At 32.0% G+C, this 27,437-nt stretch overlaps 2 protein-coding genes across 2 annotated transcripts; both read right to left on the bottom strand.

Moving 5' to 3' along the window:
• Positions 1 to 4,833: 4,833 nt before the first annotated feature.
• LOC116005660 (UPF0481 protein At3g47200-like) lies at positions 4,834 to 6,363 on the bottom strand. The gene has a single exon (XM_031245905.1). The coding sequence runs from the start codon at positions 6,361 to 6,363 to the stop codon at positions 4,834 to 4,836; it is 1,530 nt and encodes a 509-aa protein (XP_031101765.1).
• A 14,149-nt stretch (positions 6,364 to 20,512) lies between these two features.
• On the bottom strand, positions 20,513 to 26,242 carry LOC116007451. Its single transcript, XM_031248124.1, has 3 exons — positions 26,188 to 26,242; positions 22,888 to 22,962; positions 20,513 to 22,236 (listed from the first exon to the last, which is right to left on the bottom strand). Exons 2-3 carry the CDS (start codon positions 22,951 to 22,953, stop codon positions 20,608 to 20,610), a joined length of 1,695 nt encoding a protein of 564 aa, XP_031103984.1. The 5' UTR covers positions 22,954 to 22,962; positions 26,188 to 26,242; the 3' UTR covers positions 20,513 to 20,607.
• Positions 26,243 to 27,437: the final 1,195 nt, after the last annotated feature.

Below are 27,437 nucleotides of genomic sequence, written 5' to 3'. Positions count from 1 at the left end.
CTAGACTTGGCTGATAATGGAATCTTGGTTGTCATCAGGAAGAGCCAGTATGGACCGGTTCCACCTTGGCGCACTGAGTTTGTGGAGCCTGATGCCATTTGGTTGATTGGAACGTACAACACACACATATATATATATATATATATTGTTAGTATATATAATATATATACTACATAATTAATATATATAGTACGTATGATTAAGATATATATTTGAGATAAAGACTTGGATTGGCATAAAAATCAAACACAAAATGAAAATGGAAATGGAAAGCGAATGCATAGTATTAATGTATACACAAGTACGTGTATGCATGCAATATGAAAATGGTACGTGAAAGTGTGTGTAGTGGAAATGAAATGCATGAAATTAAAAGTGAAAAAGGATGGACGTGTGCAATAGAAAATGGAAAAAGCAAATTGGAAAATGGAATATGCATAGTGTGATCACGCGAACGTGGAAGCAACATTTTAGGGAAATTAAAACACAATGCAAGCGGTAAACGTGGAAGCGTGGACATGCGAAATTGAAAGAATCAAAGGGAAAGTTAAACCTATAAATAGACAATTCAAACAATGGAAAAATTGAAGTTTCAGAGTTTCAATATACAAATATATAGTCAGGAAGGTGCTGTGAATAAACTTCAATGCAAGGAAAGATTGGTGTACTATCCGAAGAAATCAGCTCTAAATTATTTCAATACAAGCTGTGTTAAAATTCAGGTTGGTTTATAGTTTTTTAATTGGTAGAATTAGTTCAAATTGTACGTGCAAACTTTTTCATAAAGTTGTTTTATAAGGTTAATGTTTAAATATGTGGTAGATCTAGTTTTGTAATTCGTTGAACCTTGTAATTGTAAAACCAGCGGGTTGATCTTAAGGAGTGAAAACGTTTTTGGGCGTGGCCCCGCAGATTAGGAGGTGTTCTTCAACTGCGTTATCAAATTCAACTGTGTACTTATTTTGACGCTTCTTAAATTACTTTATATTATACTACAGGATCCGTCAAAGTCTCAAAATTACAATTGCTCATGACCAAGTATGAAAGTCTGAGAATGGAAGAAATTGAAACAGTATATGAGTTCAGTGCGAGGGTAAAAAACCTGGTAAATGGTGCACAAAACTTGGGCGAACCATTTGAGGAAGAAAAAGTGGTTCGAAAAGTTTTGAGATCCTTACCCCTGAGGTTTAAGATGCAAGCTGTTGCTATAAAGCAATCAACAAATCTAAAAACTCTAACTTTAGATGCGTTAATGAGAAATTTGTAGACTTTTGAGTTGGAAATTGAGGAAGAAGATAGCTACCTGACCAAGGACAACAAAGGAGTTGCATTCGGCGCTATGGCACCTGCAAGAGCTGACTATGATACAGAAATGAACGACGTCATGGCCATGCTGTCTAAAAAATTTGGCAAAATACTAAAGAAAGCTAATGGACAAGGAAGGCTGAAAACAAATTGCAAAGGGGGTGGAACTGGAAAATACTCAAAAGCCAAAAGGTCAAAATCAAGATTTCAAGCTCAAAGGCATTCAATGCTATGAATGTGGAGGTTATGGACACATTGCAGTGGACTGTGGAAACAACAAATATAAGAAATCGTACACATTTACCTGGAGTGATTCGGAAGATTCAGACAATGGTGAACAAGCAGAACAACAGACAGGAAATTTTGTTGCATTCCATTGCAACATGCACCACCCTGATGATGTGGAAAAACGTGCAAACTATGAGAAGTTCTTCAAAATTACAGAAGAAGTTATGGAAGATAGTGAGGTAATGAGGGACTCCAATCAGATACAACCTACCACAACAGGAGCACATGAGGTAGCTGAAGAGATACAGACTGATGGTGATGATGTTAACCTTACACATGAGGCAAATGAAGAGATACAGACTGACGATGAGGACGTTGACCTCGTAGAAGCTTATGAAGATTTGTACAAGAACTGATGTAAGATAAGTAAGCTGAACCTTATGTTAATTAAGAATGTTGAGTCTTTAGAGTTGGAAAATTCAGCCCTAAAAACCTTCGTAGAAGAACTTAAGATTGATTTAGGCACGAATGTTTCAAATGAACAAAACTACAAAAAGAATTGGAAAATTTCAAAAAACGTGTGAGAATGTTGAACACAGGCACTAATAGTCTAAATGAAATCCTTCAGCCAGGAGTGAATAACCATAACAAAGGAGGTCTAGGATTCACAAGTAGGGAAGGAAATAAGAAAAATTCATGGGTGCCAGAAAAGAGATCACGGAGAAACACTGAAGGTAAAAGGTATGTGAACTATTTTTTTAACAAAGAATGTTTTAGGTGTAATATGAAAGGACATGGATGGAGGCGTTGTAGACGAAACAAACCACGACAAGTGTGGCGACCAAGTAAACTTACTTAACAACAAAATGATTTTTTTTGTCTGGTATAAAAAAAATTAAAAATTAAAAAAAATGCTTAACTTAATTTTTGTTTCTTTTTTTTTTTTAATTATTTAACTTTCATCATATATGTTAGTTTGTTTTGCAGATTCAATTAAACACTTGTTTAAAAAAAAAACAAAAACAAAAAGAAGAAGAAATCATACCTTGTACGCCAGGTGAAGAGAACTTCATTGACAAGAAAAGATTGAAGGTGCATGGGAAAGAAAGTAGGAATCAAAAATTTTTTGTTAGCGATACAGGGTTTTTAGAAATATGATGATGAATTTATTTGAGGAAGAAATTGAGCCAATCAAAGAAGATAAGACTCTCAAGTTGCGAGGAGTTTCTGAAGTTATTCCCGATGAACCGAATCCAAAAAGTCAAGCTGCCACTTCCTCAAATTTTGCACAGTCAGTTGATTTTACAAATAGTCCATGTTCTATTGAGGATCAGCTCACTGGTAACATTTAGCTTTCAGTAGTAATGTTGATTTTTGCAAGTAGTTCATCTAAAGCATTTTATTGATAGCTTGTGGATAATTTTCTTGAACTGATTTAAAAAGCTTGCTGCTCGTTTCTCACTTAACTTCCTACTCATCACAATAACTCTATGTTCTTGATTCTCTATTCCTGCTACACATATTACAGTTGAAGTTTGTATGAATCATATGATTGCTCCATCCTCTCAAACACATTAACATTCTTACCGGTGTACACTTTTCTTGATTACCTAGAAGAGGGCTACCCGGTGTTTGCTACGGTTCAAAAAGACCCTAGAATAGCCCGGAGTGAAAGCTGTCTAGTGTAAAACGCTCCATCCGCAGAGTTAGCCGAGTTAACTCGAGCGAGTCGGCCTTGTTAATTTTTTTATTGTATTTATTTTAAATTTATTTATTTATATAAGTAAAAGAAGTAAGATATATATATATATATATATATATATATATATATATATCATATGACATACACCCACACACCTGCATTATTTTTGTGTTTTTATAGGTCGCCGCCTAGGTACCGCCTAGGCATTGCCTAGACCGCATAGGCGCTAGGCGCTAGTCTACCGCACGACTAGCGCCTAGCGCCTACTGCAATCATGGGAACCAGAACAAGAACCTCCCTAAAAGGTTCTGGTTTCGATTTATCATTTCCCAGAATCGTGAATCAAAATCGAACCGCAGTCATATATACTTATATGTGAAATCAAAATAAATACAAAAAAGAGCATACACCATTTGTAAATATTATAATTATAATTAATTGGTATTAATGAATTATTTATGTTTAAGTATTAATTTTGTTACTACCATTAACTTAAAATTATAGTGATAATATTTGCAAATGGGTTATGCTTCTTTTTTGCATTATTTTGATTTCATATATGAGCAATAATTTATTGGAGAAAAAAAAAATAAATGAAATACTTATTTTTAAGGGTAAAATATTCATTTAACATAAAAGAGGGAAAAATCGCCATTTTCAAAATAATTGAGGAGACAAATGTGGTTAATGAATAACTCAGGAGAAAAAAGTGCTATAAGCATATACTTAAGGGGAAAAAGTGACATTTTATTATTATTATTAAAATGTTAGAAAATATTTTACAATTAGTAAGTTAAGAATAATAGAAATGATTAACCGAAATATTATGTTATTAAAGTTTGTAAATAAAAAAAAAAGTAAAGAGGGAAAGCGGGTTATTTTAAAAATGTAGGAAGATTAAATCAAAATAAATAAGCCAATGACCTTGTGGTCTAGTGGCATCCGGTGTCCCAGTTAACACTCCCACATGGATGAAATTACTTATGCATAGAGCTGTCAATACGGGCTCGCGGGGCAGGCCTAAGCCCTGTGGGCCGCGGGCCTAAACGGGGTGGGCCAAAAAAGCCCTTGGCGGGCTTGAATTTTGTTGGCCCGCCCCGCCCCGCCTAAGGCCCGCGGGCATGGCGGGCCCCCACCAATTTTTTTTTCTTTTTTTTTTTTTTTGTAAATTTTTAGTTTATTACTCCTTTTTAAAAATTTTGTTATTTGTACATAAAAAATAATTAAAATAATTTATACATAACTCACATAAAACATAATTCATCAAACATTAAACATTACATAATTGATTATACATAAGTACATAATCATATTAGTAACATAACAATAATAAAACATTGCAAACAATAAACTATATATATATATATATATATATATATATATATATATATATATAATTAAAAAAAAACAGGCGGGTATATATATATATATAAAAAACAGGCGGGTATATATATATAAAATTAAAAATAAACAGGCCTTGGCGGGATGCCAAAAAAGCCCGCCCTTTGGCGGGCTTCAATTTTCAAAACCCGGCCCCTACCTAAGTAGGGGGCGGGGCGGGACGGGTCGGCGGGCTAAGCCCGTTTTGACGGCTCTACTTATGGGCACAGTTGAAGCGCAGATAGGACAGTCTGTGCAATAGCTAGCGAAAGAAGCAGTATAGCTGCAAAGGTAGAAATCCCTGCCCATGGACTGTTAAAATAATTGCGTCTTAGTTTTGCCATCGCTGCATTCCAGGGTTTTTTGCAATGTCGATTCAGTTCTTTGCACACATCATTGTAGTAATAGTCATAAGTGGAATACGTAACCTCTTTGCCTAAGTTGTTAAAAAGCTGGGTCACTTCTTTGTCATTTCCCAATTTGTTTATAAAAACATCCTTAAGACGAAGTAAGTTGACATCCTTCTCCGTATTAATAAGATCATCCATGAACACGGCATACTCTGTGAAATACTTGGAACGCAAATACGGTGAATGTTGCTCGTAGGCTATGAGATTTCTGAAGAATGTTTCTGTTGGATCATAGAGAGCGAAAGATGGGATCTCCAATACGCCGTGATTGAACTTTATATCAAATAGACTTATGGTTTGATCAGAAGAGGTGCTTCTAATCTTGCCAACCTTTTTGAAGTCAACTCCAGCTTCTTGAAGCTCACTTGCAGTACGGATACTGCATAATAACTCCTCGTCCTCATCTTTACTAAGACTATTGGATTCAATATCAGAGGCGCCGCCGCCTTGTGGTTGTTTCCCAAACATGCAGAGAAAACATGCGAAATTCATCCGCCTATCCTGTCCGTTTCTAAGATTATGGGGTTGGGGTTCAATATCAGAGCCGCCTTGGCCTTGCGGTTGTTTCCAAAAGCAGCAAGAAGAAGAACATGTCTTCTGCTGCTGAATCTGCCCATTATTTTTGGGTGGGGGTTGATAGAGAATGTGCACTATCTGAAGTAAATGCTTTACCTCATGGGGGTTGACCTGAGTATTGAGTAGGGAGATAATGTTCATCTTTGGTATCTTACTCCGAAATGCAATTTTCACCATCTCTGAGAATTCCAGGTTGCCAGGATTAATCATGTCATAGATTGCTTTCAAAACAAAGAAGGGGAGTTGGTTTTCCAGGAGCAAAATGTCACGAAGAATTTTACTTTCCATCCCGCTAATCATCATCTTGTAAATGGGATCATCCTTGTATTCTTGCCCTCCGTCAAGCACTCGAAGAAATGATCTAATAACAAATTCCACTATAAAGCAACCATCAAGCATTAACATCGTCACGAATTCATCCCCACTAACTTCTTCTTCTATCTCATCACCATAATAGCTCTCAGCTCTGCCTTCCAACTCCTTTAATTTCTTCCAACACTCCTCCACACTTACTCCTTCTGCTCTTTCTAAAAGGGACTGTGTATACAATTCCTTAAACCTTTCCATCTTCCTCAACTCCGGCTTCCCATGATGGTAAGGCCCGATGGATATTGTCAAAGGTGTATAAGCATCTGGGTTTGTTCTACGCAGCCTCTTGTATACTTTAAATATACATGCTTCTGAAGATAAATGTTTTACATTTTTAAGCTTTTCCGAAACGATTCTTATTGGTGAATCTTGTAGATGCATTGCCCCCTCCATGTCTACAATAATCATTGCATCTTTTGCCTGTTACATTGATTAATTGTAGTCAGTACTAGAGTTCGAAGTATTTTTTTTTTGTTAATACTCAATTTAGTCATTGACTTTCAAAATTAATGATAAAATTGAGAAAAATCACTATAGTGACTTCCCTCAAAGAGAATCATAGTGCCAACTGACCACAAGGTGCTTGGCAAACATAATATATGGCTTGTATTTAGCATTCCTACATACAAACAAGTAAACTAATCATTTTAATATGGATCAGGCTACATGACTAACATCTTTTTCACCATCAATCATGATATGATTTTGTTTAAAGTACGGTGAGATTAGACAATTCATGCACAATACTCAATGAATAAAAAACGTTTTATTATCTCGTCAAATGGTAAATGATTTTATTATATTTAGAATTTAAAATAAAACAAAGAGAGTTGTTGGTCAAATCTCTAACATTTTAACATAAAATTAAGAAAAAAGTGTCAAATTAACCCTCTAAGTATAGTGAATAGTGCAATTAAGCCCCTTAAGTAAGTAAAAAAAAAAAAAAAAAAAAAAAGCTCCACTAAAGCCCCTAAACCGGTAAAAAAGTGCAATTGAGTTCTAAATGACTTGTTTAGCAGGTTACTACTCATTGGGTTGAAATTTTATCACATTTGGTCCTGCTATCAAATTAATTTATATTTAAAAAATGATTTTAATAATTTCTATATAAAAAATTTAAGAAAAAAAAACCCAAAACCTGGGGACTGCCGGCTTTGTGTGTGTGTTTTTTTTCTTTTAATTATTTAAAATAATTATTTTTATATTATTAAAATAGGTTTGTAAAGTTCTTTTAAATAATTTAAAAATAATTATTTTAAATAATTAAAAAAACAAAACAAAAAAGAAAAATTGCATTTTTCGTTTATAGGTTATAGGGTAATTGTAGAAATCATCCCTAAGTGTTGGTCATACTCATTTTTCATCCTTAAGTTATCATTGATGTTGCACTTCGTCGTACATTTACTAATAAAATATTAGACACAAAATTTACAATTATAGTATAACTTAGAGACGAAAAGTGCAACGCCAATGATAACTTAATGACGAAAAGTGAGCACAAAAGGTCATGATCACTTTTCGTCTCTGAGTTATACTAAAATAATTATTTGTAAATTATTTAAAATAATTTTACGAACCTATTTTAATAATATAAAAACAATTATTTTAAATAATTAAAAAAAAACACACACAAAAAGCTGGAAGTCCCCCACTGCAGACTTTTGCTTTTTTTTTTTTCCTAATTTTTTATTTAGAAATTATTAAAATCATTTTTAAAATACAAATTAATTTGATAGCATGACCAAATGTGATACAAATTATAAAATTTTGCATTTAATTTCAACCCAAGGAGTAGTAACCTGCTAAACAAGTCATTTAGGACTCAATTGCACTTTTTTACCGGTTTAGGTGGCTTTAATGGAGCTTTTTTTTTTACTTAGGGGGCTCAATTGCACTATGCACTATACTTAGGGGGCTAATTTGACACTTTTTCCTAAAATTAAAGGTCATTATCGCTTGACCACAAAGTCTTGAGTATTGTGGTAAGAGAATGCGTACAAACCTTCTCATTTATTGAACTTTGTTCCTGTGGATTGTCGCCAATATGAGACGCCATGGCACTGCTCATCAAGTATATCTATGAAACAAATATGAAGCTGAGAGAATGAGCAATGAAACAGCCGACGAGGTATATATTGGTCGAGTTAATTGACATTGATGCCAAATAATGGTGATTTGTTCTTTCACTTTAAGCATGCATTTCCTTGATTTGTGTTACCTAGTCGTCTGGATGGCTATTTGTAGTTGTTTAGTTCTCCATTTTTTAGATACATCTATGGGCTGGGAATGAAACTTATGGCCATTTACTTAAAAATTCTGGAGTTGGATTGATATTATTAAAGATTTAATTTCACCAACTTCTTTTATCAATTTATTGTACATACACAGCTAAAGGTGAGAGTGAGACCTTGCCTTAGCTTCTTTGTCTAGATGAACAAATATGGTTGACATGGGCACATGGCAGCCATGGAGATTTTAAAAAATTAGGTACATTCAAAATGTCTGTTTATTTATATTGATTCTAATTCTGATTTATGTCTACTATCAAACAAAGTATGTAGTTGAATCTGATTCCAATTTAAATACCAAATTTTCAACAAAACATTCTCTTAGTTTTCTTAGTTTTAATGAATCATATTCTCAAATGCCTAAACTTTTTCATATAGTAATAAGTTTTCCACCTTTTTAAGTTTGTCAAGAAAGTATGAACTTATGAACTTTCCTAATTAGTGACCTCTAGATCTTAATTAACATACATAGAATCACAAACTAACTGTTCATGGGCGGATCCAGAAATGTCATCTAGTTGAGCAAAAAATACAAATATTTATGGTAAAATATAAAATTGTTGAAATAAATTTTATAGCATCTCTATTAATATAAATATTCATAATTATTTTTTTGAAAGATACTTTTTATTTTAATTAGATCAACTATAAGCATTTCTAGAATAATTTAAATACGATAACACACATTTGAAACTTCTAGATTACATTGACTAGATAGTTCATAAAAAGTAAATCTTCTTAATGAGTAATATATATTTGCAATTTAGTTATTTTAATATATTAATTGAATGTGTGCAAAAGTTTAAACAAAAGGTGAATGTAGGGAATTGCTATTTTAATCTAAACATAATATTTTATTTTGTATTATTGTATTTCATTAGAGGTGCACTCTTTAATGACGCTGGTTTTAGGTTTAGTGGAAATTAAGTGGATGGAATAATTATTTTTATTAGTGTCTAGATGAAGCAAATAATGAAAAAAAAAAACATATAATTATCTAACCTCCACCAATTAATAGCCAATACATTTAATTTTTTATTAGTCAACCACATTAAAAAAAAAAAAGAAAAAAGGAGCCTTTCAAAAAAGTTGCATCATCATGCTAAATTTAAGAAGTAAAATAATTGAAATCATGTGTTATGTATTTAGATAAAGGTTATTTTTTATCCGTTAAACCATGTAGCTTAGATTATCAATTTGTATAGGAAAATAATTCATGGATTCAGTCTACAATTTATGTATCAATGGAGGAAATTTGAGAAAATTTTATGAAATAACCAATATTTCCTTTAATAATTTAGAAATTCAAAATAAACTGTTAATATTAAGAAAATCTATAAATAATGGATTGAAACGATTGCTTTCAACATATATAACTAGAGAAAATTTGTAAAGGATAATAATTCATAGACTGAGTCTTTAATTTAGGTATAACTAATACCCTAAAATCGCTATTTTTCCTAAAATAAAGTTAAAACATATATTTAAGGTGTCCAACAAATAATGTATTGAACTAGGTTTGATCCCTAGACTTGCATAAAAAGATATCCGCTAACTATAAACTAAACTATCTCAACCTCTAGCAATCTTTATGCATAAAAATATTTTATTTATTTTTACTAGAGCATATATATATATATATATATATATATATATATATATATATATATATATATATATATATATATATATATATATATTTTGGTTCAAATGCGGCCGTGCTCTCCCGTGCGGTCACACACCACTCAATGTTACGAAATACACCACTCAATGTTAAGAAACACACCACAATGAAACACACCACAATGTTAAGAAACACACCACAATGCATATTTGTGCGGTGTGTTTCTTAACATTGAGTGGTGTATTTCGTAACATTGAGTGGTGTGAACCGCACGGGAGAGCACGGCCACACCTGAACATGACCATATATATATATATATATATATATATATATATATAGGTGCCCGGGTGGGTGAGGAGGAAATTGAAGCATGTGCTCCATCTCAACTAAAAATCTAATTTAAGTTGAGAATTGAATTACACATTTATGTTTATATATTATATGCTCAACAAGTTATATGCTCAACAGGGGACAACTGCTCCCATTGTCCCCTTCTAGGGCTATGTTTGGCAAATCTAGCTGAAAAGGTAGCTGAAAGCTGAAAAGTAGTTGAAAACTGAAAAGCTATAAGCTCGAAGCTGAAATTTGAAGAGCTGTTAAGCTAGCTGTTATGGTTAAAAATGTTTGGTAAAATTAGGTTTATAATAAACTGATAAATGTAAAAAGACTAAAATGAACATCTTCATACAATTTAAATAGTTTTAAATTTAAATTGGTTTGTTTATATATTAAAATATAAATTGGTAATAAACTCATATATTTTAATAAAATATAAAGTAAGAACATATATTTGAAATCATATAAAGTAAAACAAAATCTTTATAATTCATAAGATTAGTTCATACAAAAATCAATGTTCAAACACAAATGTCAAATTGAAATTACAACCAAACATATTGAAGAGAAAAAATAAAAAAGGTTTAGCTAAAAAGGTTTTAATTGGGAAGGGTAAATGATGTCATTTCTTTAAAATAATAAGGTTAAAGATGGAAAAAAAAGTTAGGAACGAAGCTACTAGCTTATTTTGAAACGCTACTTAAGGTAACGTTCAAAAATAAGTTCTTATTTTAAACTACTAGCTTATTTTAGGAACATTACCAAACAGAGCTTATAGTTTATTAGTAGCTTAACTATAAGCTCTTAAATAAACTCGATCTGCCAAACAGAGCCTAGATCCATTTCGATAACTTTTTTTTTTTTAAGGTAAACGTAACTATTCCATTAATTCATAACATAAAACGTTTACATCAACGATCAATGAAATGGTAAACCATTCCTTACAGTCAGACATAGAAACAACTTTTCTAACTATGATATAGAAAACTTGAATCGCAGACTGTTTCATATTTAGGAAGCTATGTTCCTTCAAGGAGCTTAAAGCTTCATCAAAGATCTGGGTCTTCATCATCATTCTTTTTTGCTCGCCCATGATAAGATCAACACTTGCCGAAACCAAACTAAACGATTTATGCTAATGATAATGAAAAGCTCGTGAAAGTAACGAGAGGAAAAAGTCCGTGAAAGTAACGAGAGGAAAACACAATAATAGAGAAAATAAAAAGTGGTAAAGCCAAAGTAGGGTTGGGAGTTCAAGACTATTTCCGGTAACTATTATAACTTAATATCTCTTTTCAAGAGTTGTGATTATTTTAACAATTTGAAGTACACATGAACTCACTCAAGACATGCTACAATATTTAGGGGGAGTGCTGGGGAGTGGGGAGGAGGAGCAGGGCCGGGGGAACTTCACAAATAAGAAATTATGTGTTTAATTTGAAACTTTGAAAGTATGAATGTAACTGAAAGAGCAACGAAGCATACATACCTCACTGCCTTTGACGCTGCAAAAAATTAGATGTTTAGTGGGGTATTTTTCGCCAAGCTAGGTTTATTTGGCATTTGGTTGCTATTTATAGATGAGAAATCGATGGATTTCAAGGCGTTGAAGTTTTTTACTTTATAGCACCGATTTGCGAGGCTAACTTTAGTTAATTGCGTCACCAGTATGACCTAACCACTATGACCTCATCCATGTTTTACGTCAACTGTTTTAAATTATGATAACATTTTCAAATTTAATCCTCAAGTAACAGTTTCATCACATTTTGGGCATTTGGTTCATATATTGGAATGAGATTGGTAATTGAAATCAAATGCTTAAGATTTAATTCCTTTTTTTCTCCTAAATTTATAGGTCACAGTTCATTTTTTTTTTTTATTATAACATACTTATTGGGTCGTAGTATTATTATGTCATGATCATTTAATTTTTAGTCCCCCATCAACAAAATCGTTGAAATATAGTTAAATACAAAGTCATTTCAATCTCTCTTTTTTTTCTTTTTTTTTTATACAAAGTAGGTTGAACCGCTACAATTTTTTATGTATATTTTTTTTGAAAAAATTCATAATTAAAGACCGAAATACCCTTATATTTGACGATATTTAAACTGTTTTGTTGGTAAATGACCAAAAATGATCATGTCACAATAATACTAGGACCAAAAGTGAATATTCTGATAAAAAAAGTGACTTAAAGTGGACTATCACCTATAAATATAGGACAAAAAATGAAATTAACTCAATACTTAATTATTGTAATGTGTTTAAGCAAATTTTTTTTTTGTTACTAGTAAATATGAATTTGAATCATATATGAGAGAGAGAGAGGCGGGACGGGGCACCGCACGCATGAGAAAAATAAGAACTAATTTGAGAACACAACCATTTATATGAGAACATGAGGACTAATCTTAGCCCTTGATCTTGGTGTTTTGTATTGATGGATAATATATTAGGTTTGGGCTACAAGGACCGGTCCAAGAGAGGTACTGGATCAAGAAGGAGACCAGTATAGAGCTACCAAAGAGTTCGATAAGTACTCCCAATATGAGGCAGCCCAAGATTCTTATTCCTTGTCGGGCTCTAAGCCCAAAATATATATGTATAAATAGATCCCCCATACACGAAGAAGGGAAAAACAATTCTGAGCAATACAATACCTATATTCTCTCCATATATCTTTCCTACATTTTTCCTATATTCTCGCTATTCTAACAGGTAGAGTTGCCCTACATTTGACTACCCCAAAGTCATAAAACCATGGAGAGTACCCATGGGAAGGTCCTAGTAGGCAAGACAATGAGTGTGAGGGGTGAGTGGTTGGACATTAACGTTAATGGCGATGGTTTCACGCCGGCTTCATATGTCTTGGTGTGACACAAAAAAATAAAGTTGATTGTGAGGTCTTTGTGATGCGACACATGGAGACGTATGTTGGTCAACCGAGGTGGGATTATGGGATACAAAAGGGGGATTTGAAGTCTTTGCATGCATTTAGGATGTATTTCATGATGGAGTTTCTATTGACACATATTAACTCCCACCACATGATGATTCTGAATGATGCGACCCAATATGCATCCACTGTTGTTTAATTACATCGTGCTTTTGGTTTCGTAATCTTTTGGCTTACATTCTTGTGTGTTGAATTTTAGTGCTCAGTACTATTCAATGTTGTTGCTTTTAAACTAAATTTTTACAATTTATTGGTTGTGTGCTTTTAGTCCCTTTCTGTTTAATGCACATTTGGATCTTGTGTTATGCTGTCGAGAAAGCTGTCCTTGTTTAAATTTTATAGGAATTATGGTTGCACACGCTGTCTATAAATATGTATATGTACAGGCTTTACTGCTATTTTGAACACCAAAGGCATACACGTACGCACAAACTATTTATAGTTGCACAGGGTTGAAGGAATAGACTTTAAAAATATTGTTCCATATTTGGTATGGTTGATTTATGGAGTAGAAACGGAATATATATTTAAAAGACATAATAATAATAATAATAATAATAATAAGATTATTATTATTATTATGAAACAAAATATGCATATAAATAATAAAAAAAATTAAAGAACATTTATTAACATTCCAAAGAGGAATAACATAAATTTCAATACAAATATTATTAATAATGTATAATAAATTCCAAAACAAGATCCATTTTGTCATATACTTCTACAAATATAATGTATTATATAAATGCATATATTTAATTAATTACATTTTTATATATAAATAAATATATTTAAATAAATATTATACATAAGGTTATAATTAAAATGGTATTTTCGGTATTATAGTACAAAAGCCATTCCCAAATATTTCGGAATAGCTAATATCAGGGACCCTTAGGAATGGCTTTTCCCCTTGCAAGGGAATAGCTCATTCCCGAGAATGCTATTTCCATGAATAAAATTAAAGAACAAGACAAACGATGAAATAAGCCTATTTCCGAGAATAGTATTTCATTTCTGACCTATTCCATGAATCAAACACGCCAGTAGAGTAGTAGCTCAAATAATTCATTTTTAAGTTATAGAAATTGCTCAATTTTTTTATCTGGTCATTTTAACGTTTTCCTAAATCATCCTACCTTGGCATGCAGCTACTGTACTTAGCTAATTTTATGGTGTATGTACTTTAATTTGTTGCTAATATACAATAATATTTTGGTTGTTAGAGACATGCATGAAGCCTACCTTTCATGAGTCCAATCATTATTGCATGGACCATCGTCCACACAGCTGTGTAGACCAAAAATAAAAAGTACATTATTTTTGTACTGAAAGTAAATTATTTTTGTGCTGTAGGTACATTATTTTAGGGTATATTATTTTTTTTTACTGAAGTTACATTATTTAATACATACTATCAAATAATGTACCTACAGTACAAAAATAATGTACCTTCAGTATAAAAATAATGTACCTTTTATTTTTGATCCACACACCTATGTGGACCATGGTCCATGCCTCATGAGTCTTCCTTCACAGCTCTTTTTTCGGCAACTGCAATAATATAATGTATTATGACAACTTAGGTAAATTTTCAAATTGCCACAAAAAAAAAAAAAAAAAAAAGCCAGCTAGCACATGTACTACGTGCGCCAGCTGAGCATTGCTAGTATGCACAACTCGCATGATGCATTTTTTTATTTTTATTTTTATTTTTTATTTGTAAGAACTCAAAAATGTATGAAAAAAGTTGAATTTGTATGAGTTCCTTAACCCTCTCCCTCCTAATCTCCTACACTCTATCTTCCATATCACCAAAATTCTAACAAAAATAAAGAAAAAACCCATGATAAGTTTAGGATGCCAAGGACTAATCAACACATCAAAAGCAAAGAAAATTTAAGTGTGCATACGGAGAGTATGTTTTAAGGCTGAATAGACAAAGAATGTTGTGTATAAGAAAATGTTAGGTGCATAATTTAGTAATAATTATATTGAATTTTATTTTTTTTCTTAAAAATAGAAAATAGAAAATAAAAATCAGAAAGTAGCTTGTATTTTTACCATGGTACATTTACAATTTCCATACTTAAGAAAGGATTTGAAAAACACACTTTTCTAATTTTTCAAAAAAAAGTATACACAACTTCTATTTACTTATTTTTTTCATCACCACCATTATAATGGATAGGATATTCACAATGTTTTTTTAGCACACTAGTGTTCTAACCTTGAAAAGTAAGAAGAGCGATGCCATCAAACCACAAGATACTCAGTTGTAAGTAAAATATATTAAAAGTGTAATTAACAACTTCATAAGATGTAACTATATTAAGTGCACATAATGTTTATCATTAGTTGCACCAATTTAAAAGCAACAATAATGAAAGTAAAATATATTAAAAGTGCAAGTAACGACTTTACATAGTACAACAATATAAAGTACACCCGAATAATAATATTAAGTACACCTAACGATATCATTAGGCTCACCAATATGAAAGGTAAATTAAATTAATTACTTGCACTCTATAATGTAAAATGTTAGACTTTTAAGTGATTTTACTTGCACAATTGCACTTGCAACTTGCACTTTTAACACATAAAAATTGCTTATGATCCTTTGATCTTTCTAGATAAAGACGGGTACAAAGTCTTTCAAAATTTCCATTTTCTAAGAATACAAATTTATCTTATACAAAATAATATTTTTAAATGCCTATTCATAAGCTATTTTTATTTCAATTCTTTAAACAGAAATAATTGATTTTTGGCAACTCATTTTTTTTTCTTTTAATGTTTTCCTTGTTAACCGGTTGTTGGAGACTTGGAGCCTGCTTACCCTTCACATGCATCGAAGCTCTCTGAAATGTCTATATAGTAATTTTCTTTAGTCGGTAGTTATAGTGCTATAGCGCGTAAGCTGCGCATAGCATTAATTAAATTATTCAATTTGCATAATATCTTAAATTGTAGAAGTCTTCTTCGATCGGCACATTTGGAAGTAAGGATATATCATATATGATAGTTAAATACTACACATGCCTCTTTTTTGCATTCTTATTTCACATGTCAAATACTATTAGTCAACATCCATGCAAATGATCAACTAGCTCAGACCGATGCATCTTAAGATATAAAATTACGCACCTTAAGCTATAAAATAATGCACCTTAAGTTTAAACTGATGCATCTTAAACTTAAAAAGTGACGCACCTTAAGCAGTAAACATGCGCACCTTAAACTATAAAACTACGCACCTTAAGTTTTGAACTTATGCAAAATTATCATAATACCACCGCGTTTTTTTTTTTAAAGTTTTCTTCAATCTGGGCTGTTGATTTTGACTCGATCAATGACTGAGATTAAACCCATCTTTCACATGGCAAATAGCATTTCTCACAAGATTGCGGTATATATATATATATATATATATATATATATATATATATATATATATATATATATATATATATATATAAAGGATCATGTGAAACAATTGCCTTAAGTGAGAAATATGATGAAATTATATCCGTATGCCAACATGCTCTGCACAATATTTAAAGCATTTTTTCTGCAATGTTTGTCCAAGTTCGAACCCTAGATAGCTTAAACTATAGTTTTCTCTCATTTCCATAGATCAAAATAGCTTAGTCTAGCTTAGAATTACATTAATTACTTACATACGTTGGAGCTTTGTATTGAAGATTTGAAGTGGATTTCACCAACTTCTTCCTTTCATTCAATAGCAAAGTGGTTTATTTTTCATCTCTTTCTTCTTTACATTTATTGCTCATTTTATGATTTCCTTACTTAGATTTGCTATGTTTATATTCTAAATGAGTGAGTAGTTTCTTATTTGGGTTAGATTAGGGTGTTATTGCTCCTATTGATGCTAAGAATGTAATTATTGCTTAAAGGGGATCAACAAACCCACTTAGGGTTCTTGAGTTTGAGTTGGCCATTTAATCTATCTTGCAATAGTTGATACGTAGTAATTGTTGTTTGTGTTTGGAAAGTTTTTCATCTCAATGGGAATTGGATGGAAGACTTGAGCCTTCCCAATCTCAAACCCATATTCCCTTCTATGGAAATAGGGGTTGATTGGGGCTTAAATAGCTTTGTTCTTCAAGAACTTGGGTTGATACACCACGGAAGTGGGGCATTCCTTATTATAATCTTTGTTATGACTAGAATTTATTTGTGCTTGCCTTAAGACCCTAGGTAAATTATTTTTCCCCGAACCTTAAGTGTTTAAGCATCAATAGAGCAATAGTACTCCAAATTTAACCCAACTTTTCCCTTTGATATCTCTAGAATTAATCTAAGCTTGTTTTCCCTTGTATCTAAAATCACCAAAAATATCTTAGTTGTTCAATACCTTAAACCGAAATAATTTGCTTGGATCCTTATGGTTTCCAATACCTTAACTTGGTGTCTAGAGTATAGGTAACCACTCAAGTACGCGTCATAGTCTCAATCCCTTGCGGAACGACATTACACCCATTTTCACTATCACCCTACACACTACATCACATTCCGCAGCCAGCAATGGATCAAATATTTGAGCATAATAATCATATAATGGGTCTAGATAATCGTGTACCATTTAGGTATTATGATTTAGAGAAGTTGATTTCAATTCAAAGCTTGGGCTTGATCATAAAAGGATTAATTGTTGTGTTAATAGTTGTATGTTGTACTATAAGTCTAATATGAATGAGAGACATTGTAAGTTTTGTGGCGAGCCTTGGTTTAAACCACAACCATGCACCTATTTGTGCTCATGGGAAAATTTCACAATTGTTCTTTGTTCTTAGTTTGGACTTATGTTATTAGATTGAGAAATTTAAAATATGCATTGTTGACTTGTTGTAACCTGTAGGGTATAGTTGAGTGAAGGGAGTCATTCACCCTTAACCAAATGTCAATGCTTCGATCCTTGGCCTTGGGTATGGAGCAGCTTTAGAGGTGCATATAATTCAACGAAGAGATTAGTCACTGTGTTCGGCGATGGAAACCTTGTGCTACATAAAAAAAATTATTGAAAATAAATAAATAGTTTGGTGTTCAAGAGAACTAGAGATCAAAATGTTTAGGGTTCTTAAACCAAACTGTTACCCGAGTCGAACCGAACCAAACCAAATCCGAGTTGAAACCAAACTCTTTCAAAGTGAACCAAACTAAAAATAAAAACCAAATGATTTCATTTTTTCAGAACCGAACCCTAATCAAACCTTAAAAAATCAAACAAAAAATCAAAACTCCCACCACTTAAGTTTGAGGTTAAAGGTTCAAAAATACAGTCGTTATACAGTGGACCATGGTCCACAAAGCATATTGGACCATGGTCACAAAACGACGCCGCGCCCGTTTCATTAAGTAGATGATACGGTTATCGTAAGTCGTAACGGAGCTCTGTAAAGAATACTACAGTTCATCTCAAAAGATACTGTCTCACATTTTGTTTTTATATTATCAAATGAAACTGTAGTTATATCGAAATGAAATTGTTGTTGTGTTGAAAGGAAACTGCAGTGTATATAAACTGATATTGAATAACAGTTTCACATTTTTGAGTTTATATTGTCTAATGAAACTGTAGTTATATCGAAATGATGTTGTAGTTGTGTTGAAATGAAACCGCAATGTATTATAAAAGAAACTATAGTTGTGTTGAAAGGAAACTGAATAACAGTTTTACATATTTGAGTGTATAATGTCAAATGAAACTGTAGTTATATCGAAAAGGAACTACAGTTGTGTTGAAAGGTAACTGCAGTTGTATTGAAATGTAATTGCAATGTATATAAACTGAAAGTGAACGACGCGGAACGGATGCCGTTTCAGCCGTTTGTTTTCATTAATCAAAACGACGTCGTTTTGATGCATGCATAGTCCATAATCTATTGTGGACTGCGGTCTACAGTAAAATTTGCGTCAAGCATAAGTTATTTTTTAAGGCAAAAACTTGTGTGAGACCGTCTCATCATGAGACGGGTCGTGTCAGGTCGGGTCAATATGTAACCGTAACACTTATATGCACAAATGTTATACTTTTATGCTCAAATGTAATACTAACCAGGAATAAAATTTTTGTTGCTTATAAGGGTAAATGTAATACTTTTAAGGGAAAATACAATACTTTTACATTTCGATTTAAAAGTATTACATTTTTCCTCAAAAGTATTATATTTGCCCTTATATGTAAGGGACATTTTTCCTCAAAAGTATTATATGTGCCCTTATAAGTAAGGGGCACTTGTCAACATTACTTATTATGAAAAAATGTATTACTTTTGCTCTTATAAGTAACACAAATTGTATTCTTGATTAGTGTTATATTTGAGCATATAAGTATGACATTTGCACATATAAGTATGATATTTGCTTGGTGATTTGACCCGACCCGACCCGACCCGTCTCAAGAATAAGGATCCGTGAGACGGTCTCACACAAGTGTGACCCATTTTTTAAATATTAAAATTAAAAGTAGGTTGGTGGGTTGGCCCAGTTTGGCATACCAACCCACCTTTGATGGGTTTTATTGCATGTCCTCTGAAGCTTGGATGGTTTTATCGGGATTCAGATTAACCTTTAGGTGGCTTGGGTTCACGGGTAAATTATCCAACGGACTTAATTAGGCTCTACTTTATATTGATGATGACTCCAACTCAAAATACTACGAGTTAACATATGATTATGTGTCTATAAAAAAATTAAAAATACATATATTAATTGCAAGTACATAATTTTTTAACTGTAAACACATAAATTATGTACCTACTACAATTAACATATTATGTGATTACAATTACTATATTATGTGTCTGCAGTTTATTTATAGGCACATAATCTAATGCTATTTTGGATTAAAGTCTACAATACAAGGTAAATCATGTTCCATAGTATAACAATTGCTGGTTCAACGAAGTATTTTCATACGTACAGATAGACTATAAGGGTTGTTAGACGACTAAAATAGCTAGTTGATAGCTCCCTTGAATGATGTGATTATTAAGAATTTGTTTGAATTGCTAAACATAATGCTTGCACCTCTCAACTTATTTGATGATGAGCCAAAGGTTAGAAAAGTGAGATGGTGAGTTGCTTGCTTTTGCTAGTACAAACACAACTACAAATAATACACATCAATCATTATAATAAGATTATTATGTGAAAAATTACACGGGCAGTTATTAGATGGGTGTCATGCGAGCAAAGCCAAGAAAGCTGTGATAATCTATGGAGTGTAAAGTGAAAATAATCATGCATGTCTTAGTTTTGATTGCTATCAACGAGAGTGCAATATAATAATAATAATTCATTGCATAAACCACTTGAAAATATACATACATACATACATTCTTCTAACATTCAATTCTAACAACGTACACACTAGATAGCTTATTGGATTGATGAAATTAGTTATGCAGTTGAAGCGCAGATAGGACAGTCTGTGCAATAGCGAGCGAAAGAAGCAGTATAGCAGCAAAGGTAGAAATCCCTGCCCATGGAGTGTGAAAATAATCGCGTCTTAGTTTTGCCATCAACACATTCCAGGGTTTTTTGCAATGCCGATTCAATTCTTTGCACACATCTCGGTAATAGAAGTCATCATGGAAAGACCAAACCTCTTTGTTAAGGTTGTTAAAAAGACAGGTCACTTCTTTGTCATCTCCCAATTTATTTATAAAAACATTCTTAAGACGAAGTAAGTTGACATTCTTCTCCGTATTAATAAGATCATCCATGAACACAGCATAATCTGTGAAATATATGGGATGCACATCCGGCGGCAAATGTTGCTCATAGGCTATGAGATTTCTGAATAATGTTTCTGTTGTATCATAGAGAGCGAAAGAGGGGATCTCCAATACGCCGTGATTGAACTTTATATCAAATAGACTTATGGTTTGATCAGAAGAGGTGCCTATAATGTTGCCAACCTTTTTGAAATGAACTCCAGCTTCATGAAGCTCACTAGCAGTACGGATACTGTATAATAACTCCTTGTCCTCATCTTTACTTTGTGAAGAAAACTGCATAATAACTCCTCGTCCCCAAAACTTGGAAAGAAAACATCTGAAGAATTGCCGCCTATCCTGCCCGTTACTAAGACTATTGGATTCAATATCAGAGCCGCCTTGGCCTTGGTCTTGTGGTTGTTTCCAAAAGTAGCAAGAAGAAGAACATGCCTTGGCCTTGGCCTTCTTCTGCTGAATCTGCCTATTATTTTGGAGTTGGGGTTGGGGTTGGCAGAGAATGTGCACTATCTGAAGTAAATGCTTTATCTCTTGGGGTTTGACCTTAGTATTGGGTAGGGTGATAGTGTTTATCTTACTCCGAAATACAAATTTCACCATCTCTAAGAATTCTGGGTTGCCAGGATTACTAATCATGTCATAGAGTGCTTGCAGAACAAAGAAGGGGAGTTGGTTTTCCAGGAGCAACATGTCACGAACAATATTTTGCATGTAAATGGGATCATTTCCGTATTGTTGCCCCTTGCCTTTCATTCCAAGATATGATCTAAAAACATATTCCACTATAAAGCAACCATCAAGCAATAACATCTTCACGAATTTATCCCCACTAACTTTTTCTTCTATCTCATCACCATAATACCTCTTAGCTCTGCCTTCTAACTCCTTTAATTTCTTCCAACACTCCTCCACACCCGCTCCTGCTCTGTTTAAAAGGGACTCTGTATACAATTCCTCCACACCCACTCCTTCTGAAAGGGACTGTACATGTGTATACAATTCCAGCTCCAACCTTCCCATAAAGGACTGTGTATACAATTCCTTCAACCTTTCCATCTTCCTAAACTCCGGCTTCCCATGATGGTAAGGCCCGATGGATATTGTCAAAGGTGTATAAGCCTCTGGCTTTGTTTTATGCAGCATCTCGTGCACTTTAAATATACATGCTTCTGAAGATAATTGTTTTACATTTTTAAGCTTTTCCGAAAGGATTCTTAATGGTTCGCAGTTTGCTAAATCTTGTAGATGCCTTGCTCCCTCCATGTCTTCAATCATTGTATCTTTTGCCTGGTACTAATTGTAGTCAGTATGTATTAGAGTTCAAAGTGTTTTTTTGATTATTAATATCCAATTTAGTCATTTGCTGTTAGAATCAATGATTAAATTGAGAGAAAATCACTATAGTGAATAATTGAATTGAAGTGACAATTAAGCACAAAGTGCTTGACAAACATAATTGCTTTTATTTAGCATTCCTACATACAAACTAAACTAATCATTTTAATATGGATCAAGCTTGCCAAGGACCTTGTGGTCTAGTGGCATCAAACCCTTCCCTTCATACGGGAAGTGGTGGGTTTGAGCCTCAGTGGAGTTAATGCTTATTATTGTGCTTCAATAGGATACTGCATTGTAATAGAGTTAGTCGTATTCAAAAAAAAAAAATGGATCATGCTTCATGACCAACATTTTTTTCACCATCTAGCATATGATAATATATGATTTTTTTTTAACGTAGGGTGAGATTAGTCAATTCACAGCAATACTCAATGAATAAAAAATGTTTTATTATCTTGCCAAATGATAAATGATTTTATTATATTGAAAATTTACTATAAAATTAAGAGAGTTGGAGGTCGAATCTTGACATTTTAACATAAAATCAAAGGCTAGTATTGCTTGACCGTCTTGAATATTAGTAAGAGAATGAGTACAAACCTTCTCATTTGTTGAATTTTGTTCCTGTGGATTGTCGCCAATATGAGACGCCATGGCATTGCTCATCAAGTATATCTATGAAACTAATATGAAGCTAAGAGAATGAGCAATGGAACATCCTATGAGGTGGTATTGGTCTTGCTATTTTTAGTTGTTTAGTTCTCAATTTTTAGGTACATCTATGGGGTGGGAATGAAATTTATGACCATTAACTTATAATTATGAACGCATGTTTCTTGACTACAAGGCTTTAAAGAGGTGACAAATAAAAAGTGTCTAATATGTTATTTCAATTGAGGTTGGATTGATATTATTACAGATTTAATTTCACCATCTTATTTATCAGTTTATTGTACATAAAACACAGCTAAAGGTGAGAGTGAGACCTAACCTTAGCTTCTTTGTCTAGATAAACAAAAATGGTTGACATGGCAGACATGCAGATTTTAAAAAATTAGGGTACATTATATTCAAAATGTCTGTTTATTTATATTAATTCTAATTCCAATTCATGTTGACTATCAAACAAATAGTTGATTCTGATTCCAATTTAAATACCAATATTCCATCGAAACACCTTCTGAGTTTTCTTAGTTTTAATGAATCATATTCTCAAATGACTTAAACTTTCTCACATAGTAAAAGGCAAGGTTTCCACCTTTTAAGTTTGTTACGTTGTCAAGAAAGTATGGACGACTTTCCTGATTAGGGACCTCTAAATGTTAATTAACATAGAATCACAAACTAATTGTTCAAGGGTGGATTGAGAAATGGCGTCTAGTGGGGGCAAAAAAAAAAAGATATTTATGGTAAAATATGAAATGATTGAAATAAATGTTATATCATCTCTATTAATATAATATTCATAAATACTTTTTATTTTAATTAGATCAACTATAAGTATTTCTAGAATAATTTAAATACATACAATAACACACATTTGAAACTGGTTATCAAAAAAAAACACACATTTGAAACTAGATAGTTCATAAAAAGAAAATTTTCTTTTAAAATATTTTTCATAATTGAATTACAAAACATCAATTTTAATTCTAATGAGAAGATAAATTAAAATATAATTATATATTCAAAGTGTGTTAGATAAATATAAAAGGAAAAATGGCAGTTTTAGTTTATAAGTTATAACTAAATTGTAGACTCGGTCCGTAGAATATTACCTTATACAAATTTTCCCTTTAATTATGTTGAAATTAGCATTTTCAATCTATTACTTACAAATTTTGTTAACATTAACAATTTATTTTTAATTTCCAAAATATTAAAGGACACATTGGTCTTTTGTAAAATTTTCACAAATTCCCTCCATGAATCTTCATATATTCACTACTCTTACCACAAAACTCTTGCTAAATATATACTTGTTTGTTTTGATTGAGGAGAAATTTGAGAAGCAAAAATGACAAGCAAAAGATTAATTAGGATTGAAAATACACCGAATTGTAAGTTTAATATGTTAGTTTATTATTAAAATATTTCCTTTTGTTGAATGTAAATTACTCTTTTTTATAAAAAAAATAATAAATTATTACTATTTTTATATCTCATTGAGTTCATACCTTATTAATTAATGAGTAATATATGCAATTTAGTTATTTTAATATATTAATTGATTGTGTGTAAAAGTTTATACAAAGGTGAATGCAGTGAATTGCTATTTTAATCTAAACACAATATTTTATTTTGTGTTATTGTATTTCATTAGAGGTGCAATCTCTTTTTTACCAAATAATGACGTTGGTTTTAGATTTAGTGGAAGTTGAGTGGATGGATAATTATCTTTATTAGTCTTTAGATGAAGCAAATAATAAAAAATAAAAGAGCAAATACCAATTTTGGTCACACGACTATTAGCAAAATGACAATTTTAGTCCACATGTTTAATTTCTACCAATTTTGGTCCCACGACTATTGTTTTAGTGCTAAAGTTTATCGCGTCAGTCACCCATCCATTTAAAGCATGCAAAAATATAAAATTGTTAAGGGTATTTTTGTCATTTTCAACTTAATATCCCAATTTGAGCATGAATAAATGAATTTAAGTCCCAAGATCGATCAAAATTCACAGTTTTCCTCCTCATTTTACCTTAATTTGAGAAAGAGAATTGTGAATTGTGATCGATATGATCTTAGGGCTTAAATCTCTTTATTCATGCTCAAATTGAGAATTGAGTTGAAAATGACGAAAATACCTTTAAAATTTTAGATTTCGACACGTTTTAAACGGATGGGTGACCGTCGCAATGAATTTTGGCACTAAAACAGTAGTCGTGGACCAAAATTGGTACTAAAACAATAGTCATGAGACCAAAATTAGTAGAAATTAAACATGTGTACCAAAATTGTCATTTTGCTAATAGTCGTGGGACCAAAATTGGTATTTGCTCAAAAATAAAAGCATATAATTATCTAACCTCCACCAATTAATAGCCAATACACTTAGGAAGATTCAGTGCAGTCTCTAACATTTGTTATTAGTCAACCACATAAAAACAGGAGCCTATCAAAAAAGTTGCATCATCATGCTAAATTTTAAGAAGCAAAATAATTGAAAGCATGTGTTATGTATTTAGATCAAGCTTATTTTTTACCCGTTAAACCATGTAGCTCAGGTTATCAATTTGTATAGAATAATAATTCATGAATTGAGTCTACAATTTAGGTAGCGTATATATGAAGATTCATGGAGAAAATTTTACAAAATAACTAATATGTCCTTTAATAATTTAGAAATTCAAAATAAATTGTTAATATTAACAAAATCTATAAATAATGGATGAAACGACCACTTTCAACATAATTAAAGAGGAAATTTGTATAGGATAATAATTCATAGATTGAGTCTATAATTTAGGTATAACTAATAATGTATTCAACTAGGGTTTGATCCCTAGACCTTGCATAAAAAGATAACCACTAACTACAAACTAAACTATCTCAACCACTAGCAATTTTTATGCATAAAAATATTTTATTTATTTTTACTAGTGTGTGTGTGTATATATATAATGGTGCTGGGTGGGTGAGAGGAGCAACTGCTCCCATTGTCCCCTTCTAGATCCGCTTTGGGTAACTGCTATAACTTATATGATCTCTTTTCGAGAGTTGTGATTATTTTAACAATATGAAATACACATGAACTCACTGAAGACATGCCCCAATAATTTGGGGGAGCGGGGAGGAGGAGCAGTTGCAGGGGAACTTCACAAATAAGAAATTATGTGTTTAATTTGAAACTTTGAGAGTATGAATGTAACTAAAAGAGCAACGAAGCATACATACCTCACTGCCTTTGACGCGCGCTGCAAAAAATTGGATGTTTAGTGGGGTATTTTTCGCCAAGGTTTATTTGGCATTTGGTTGCTTATTACAGATGAGAAATCGTTGCATTTCAAGGTGTTGAAGTTTTTTGCTTTATAGCACAGATTTGCGGGCTAACTTTAGTTAATTGCGTCACCAGTATGACCTCATCCATGACCGACGTCTGGCCACATTTATATCCATGTTTTACGCCAAATGTATTAAATTATGATAACATTTTCAAATTTAATTCTCAACTCACAGTTTCATCACATTTTAGACATTTCATTCAAGCCAAAAACTTGTGTGAGACTGTCTCACCGTGAGAAGGGTCGGGTCGGGTCAAGCTGCAAACGTAATACTTATACGTACAAATGTCATACTTATATGCTCAAATGTAATACTAATTAGGAATAAAATTTTTGTTACTTATAAGGGTAAATGTAATACTTTTAAGGGAAAATACAATACTTTTACATTTCGATTTAAAAGTATTACATTTTTTCTCAAAAGTATAATATTTTCCCTTATAAGTAAAGGGCACTTGTCAACATTACTTATTATGAAAAATGTATTACTTTTCCTCTTATAAGTAACAAAAATTGTATTTCTGATTAGTATTACTTTTGACCATATAAGTATGACATTTGCATGTTGTTTCGACCCGACCTGACCCGTCTTACGAATAAAGATCCGTGAGACGGTCTCACACAAGTGTGACCCTTGGTTCAAATGTTGGAATGAGATTGGTAATTTAAATCAAATACTTAATCATTGTAATGTGTTTAAGCAAAAAAAAAAATCGTTTTTTAGTAGTAAATATATATGAATTTGGATTATATATATATATATATATATATATATATATATATATATATATATATATATATATATACTAGTTTTACACGCGCATGGGTTAATGCCTAATGTTCATATTTAAATAAATATTTAAAAAATATACAATGCAAGATCATATAGGAGAAGTTCATACATAGGTAATTGAATGTGGAATTTGTTTATTGAATTATGTAACTCAAAGTATACGAATGCAAGATAAAATAGGAAATTCATTATAATTGTCATTAAAATAATTGTTTGCAACTTTATAAAATCGATAGTCTAAATATCTATCTATTAATAAAAGCATTATCCTCCTTCTAAAGTTTTTCGCACAAAGTTAGGGTCATTTTGGTAAACTCAGTTATTTTATTTATTAATTAATTAATTAATTA

The sequence above is a fragment of the Ipomoea triloba genome, chromosome 15 (genome assembly GCF_003576645.1).
Source record: "Ipomoea triloba cultivar NCNSP0323 chromosome 15, ASM357664v1".
Lineage (NCBI taxonomy): Eukaryota > Viridiplantae > Streptophyta > Magnoliopsida > Solanales > Convolvulaceae > Ipomoea > Ipomoea triloba.
Note: the sequence above shows the minus strand (reverse complement) of the source record. Positions and strands in the feature narration are given on the sequence as shown.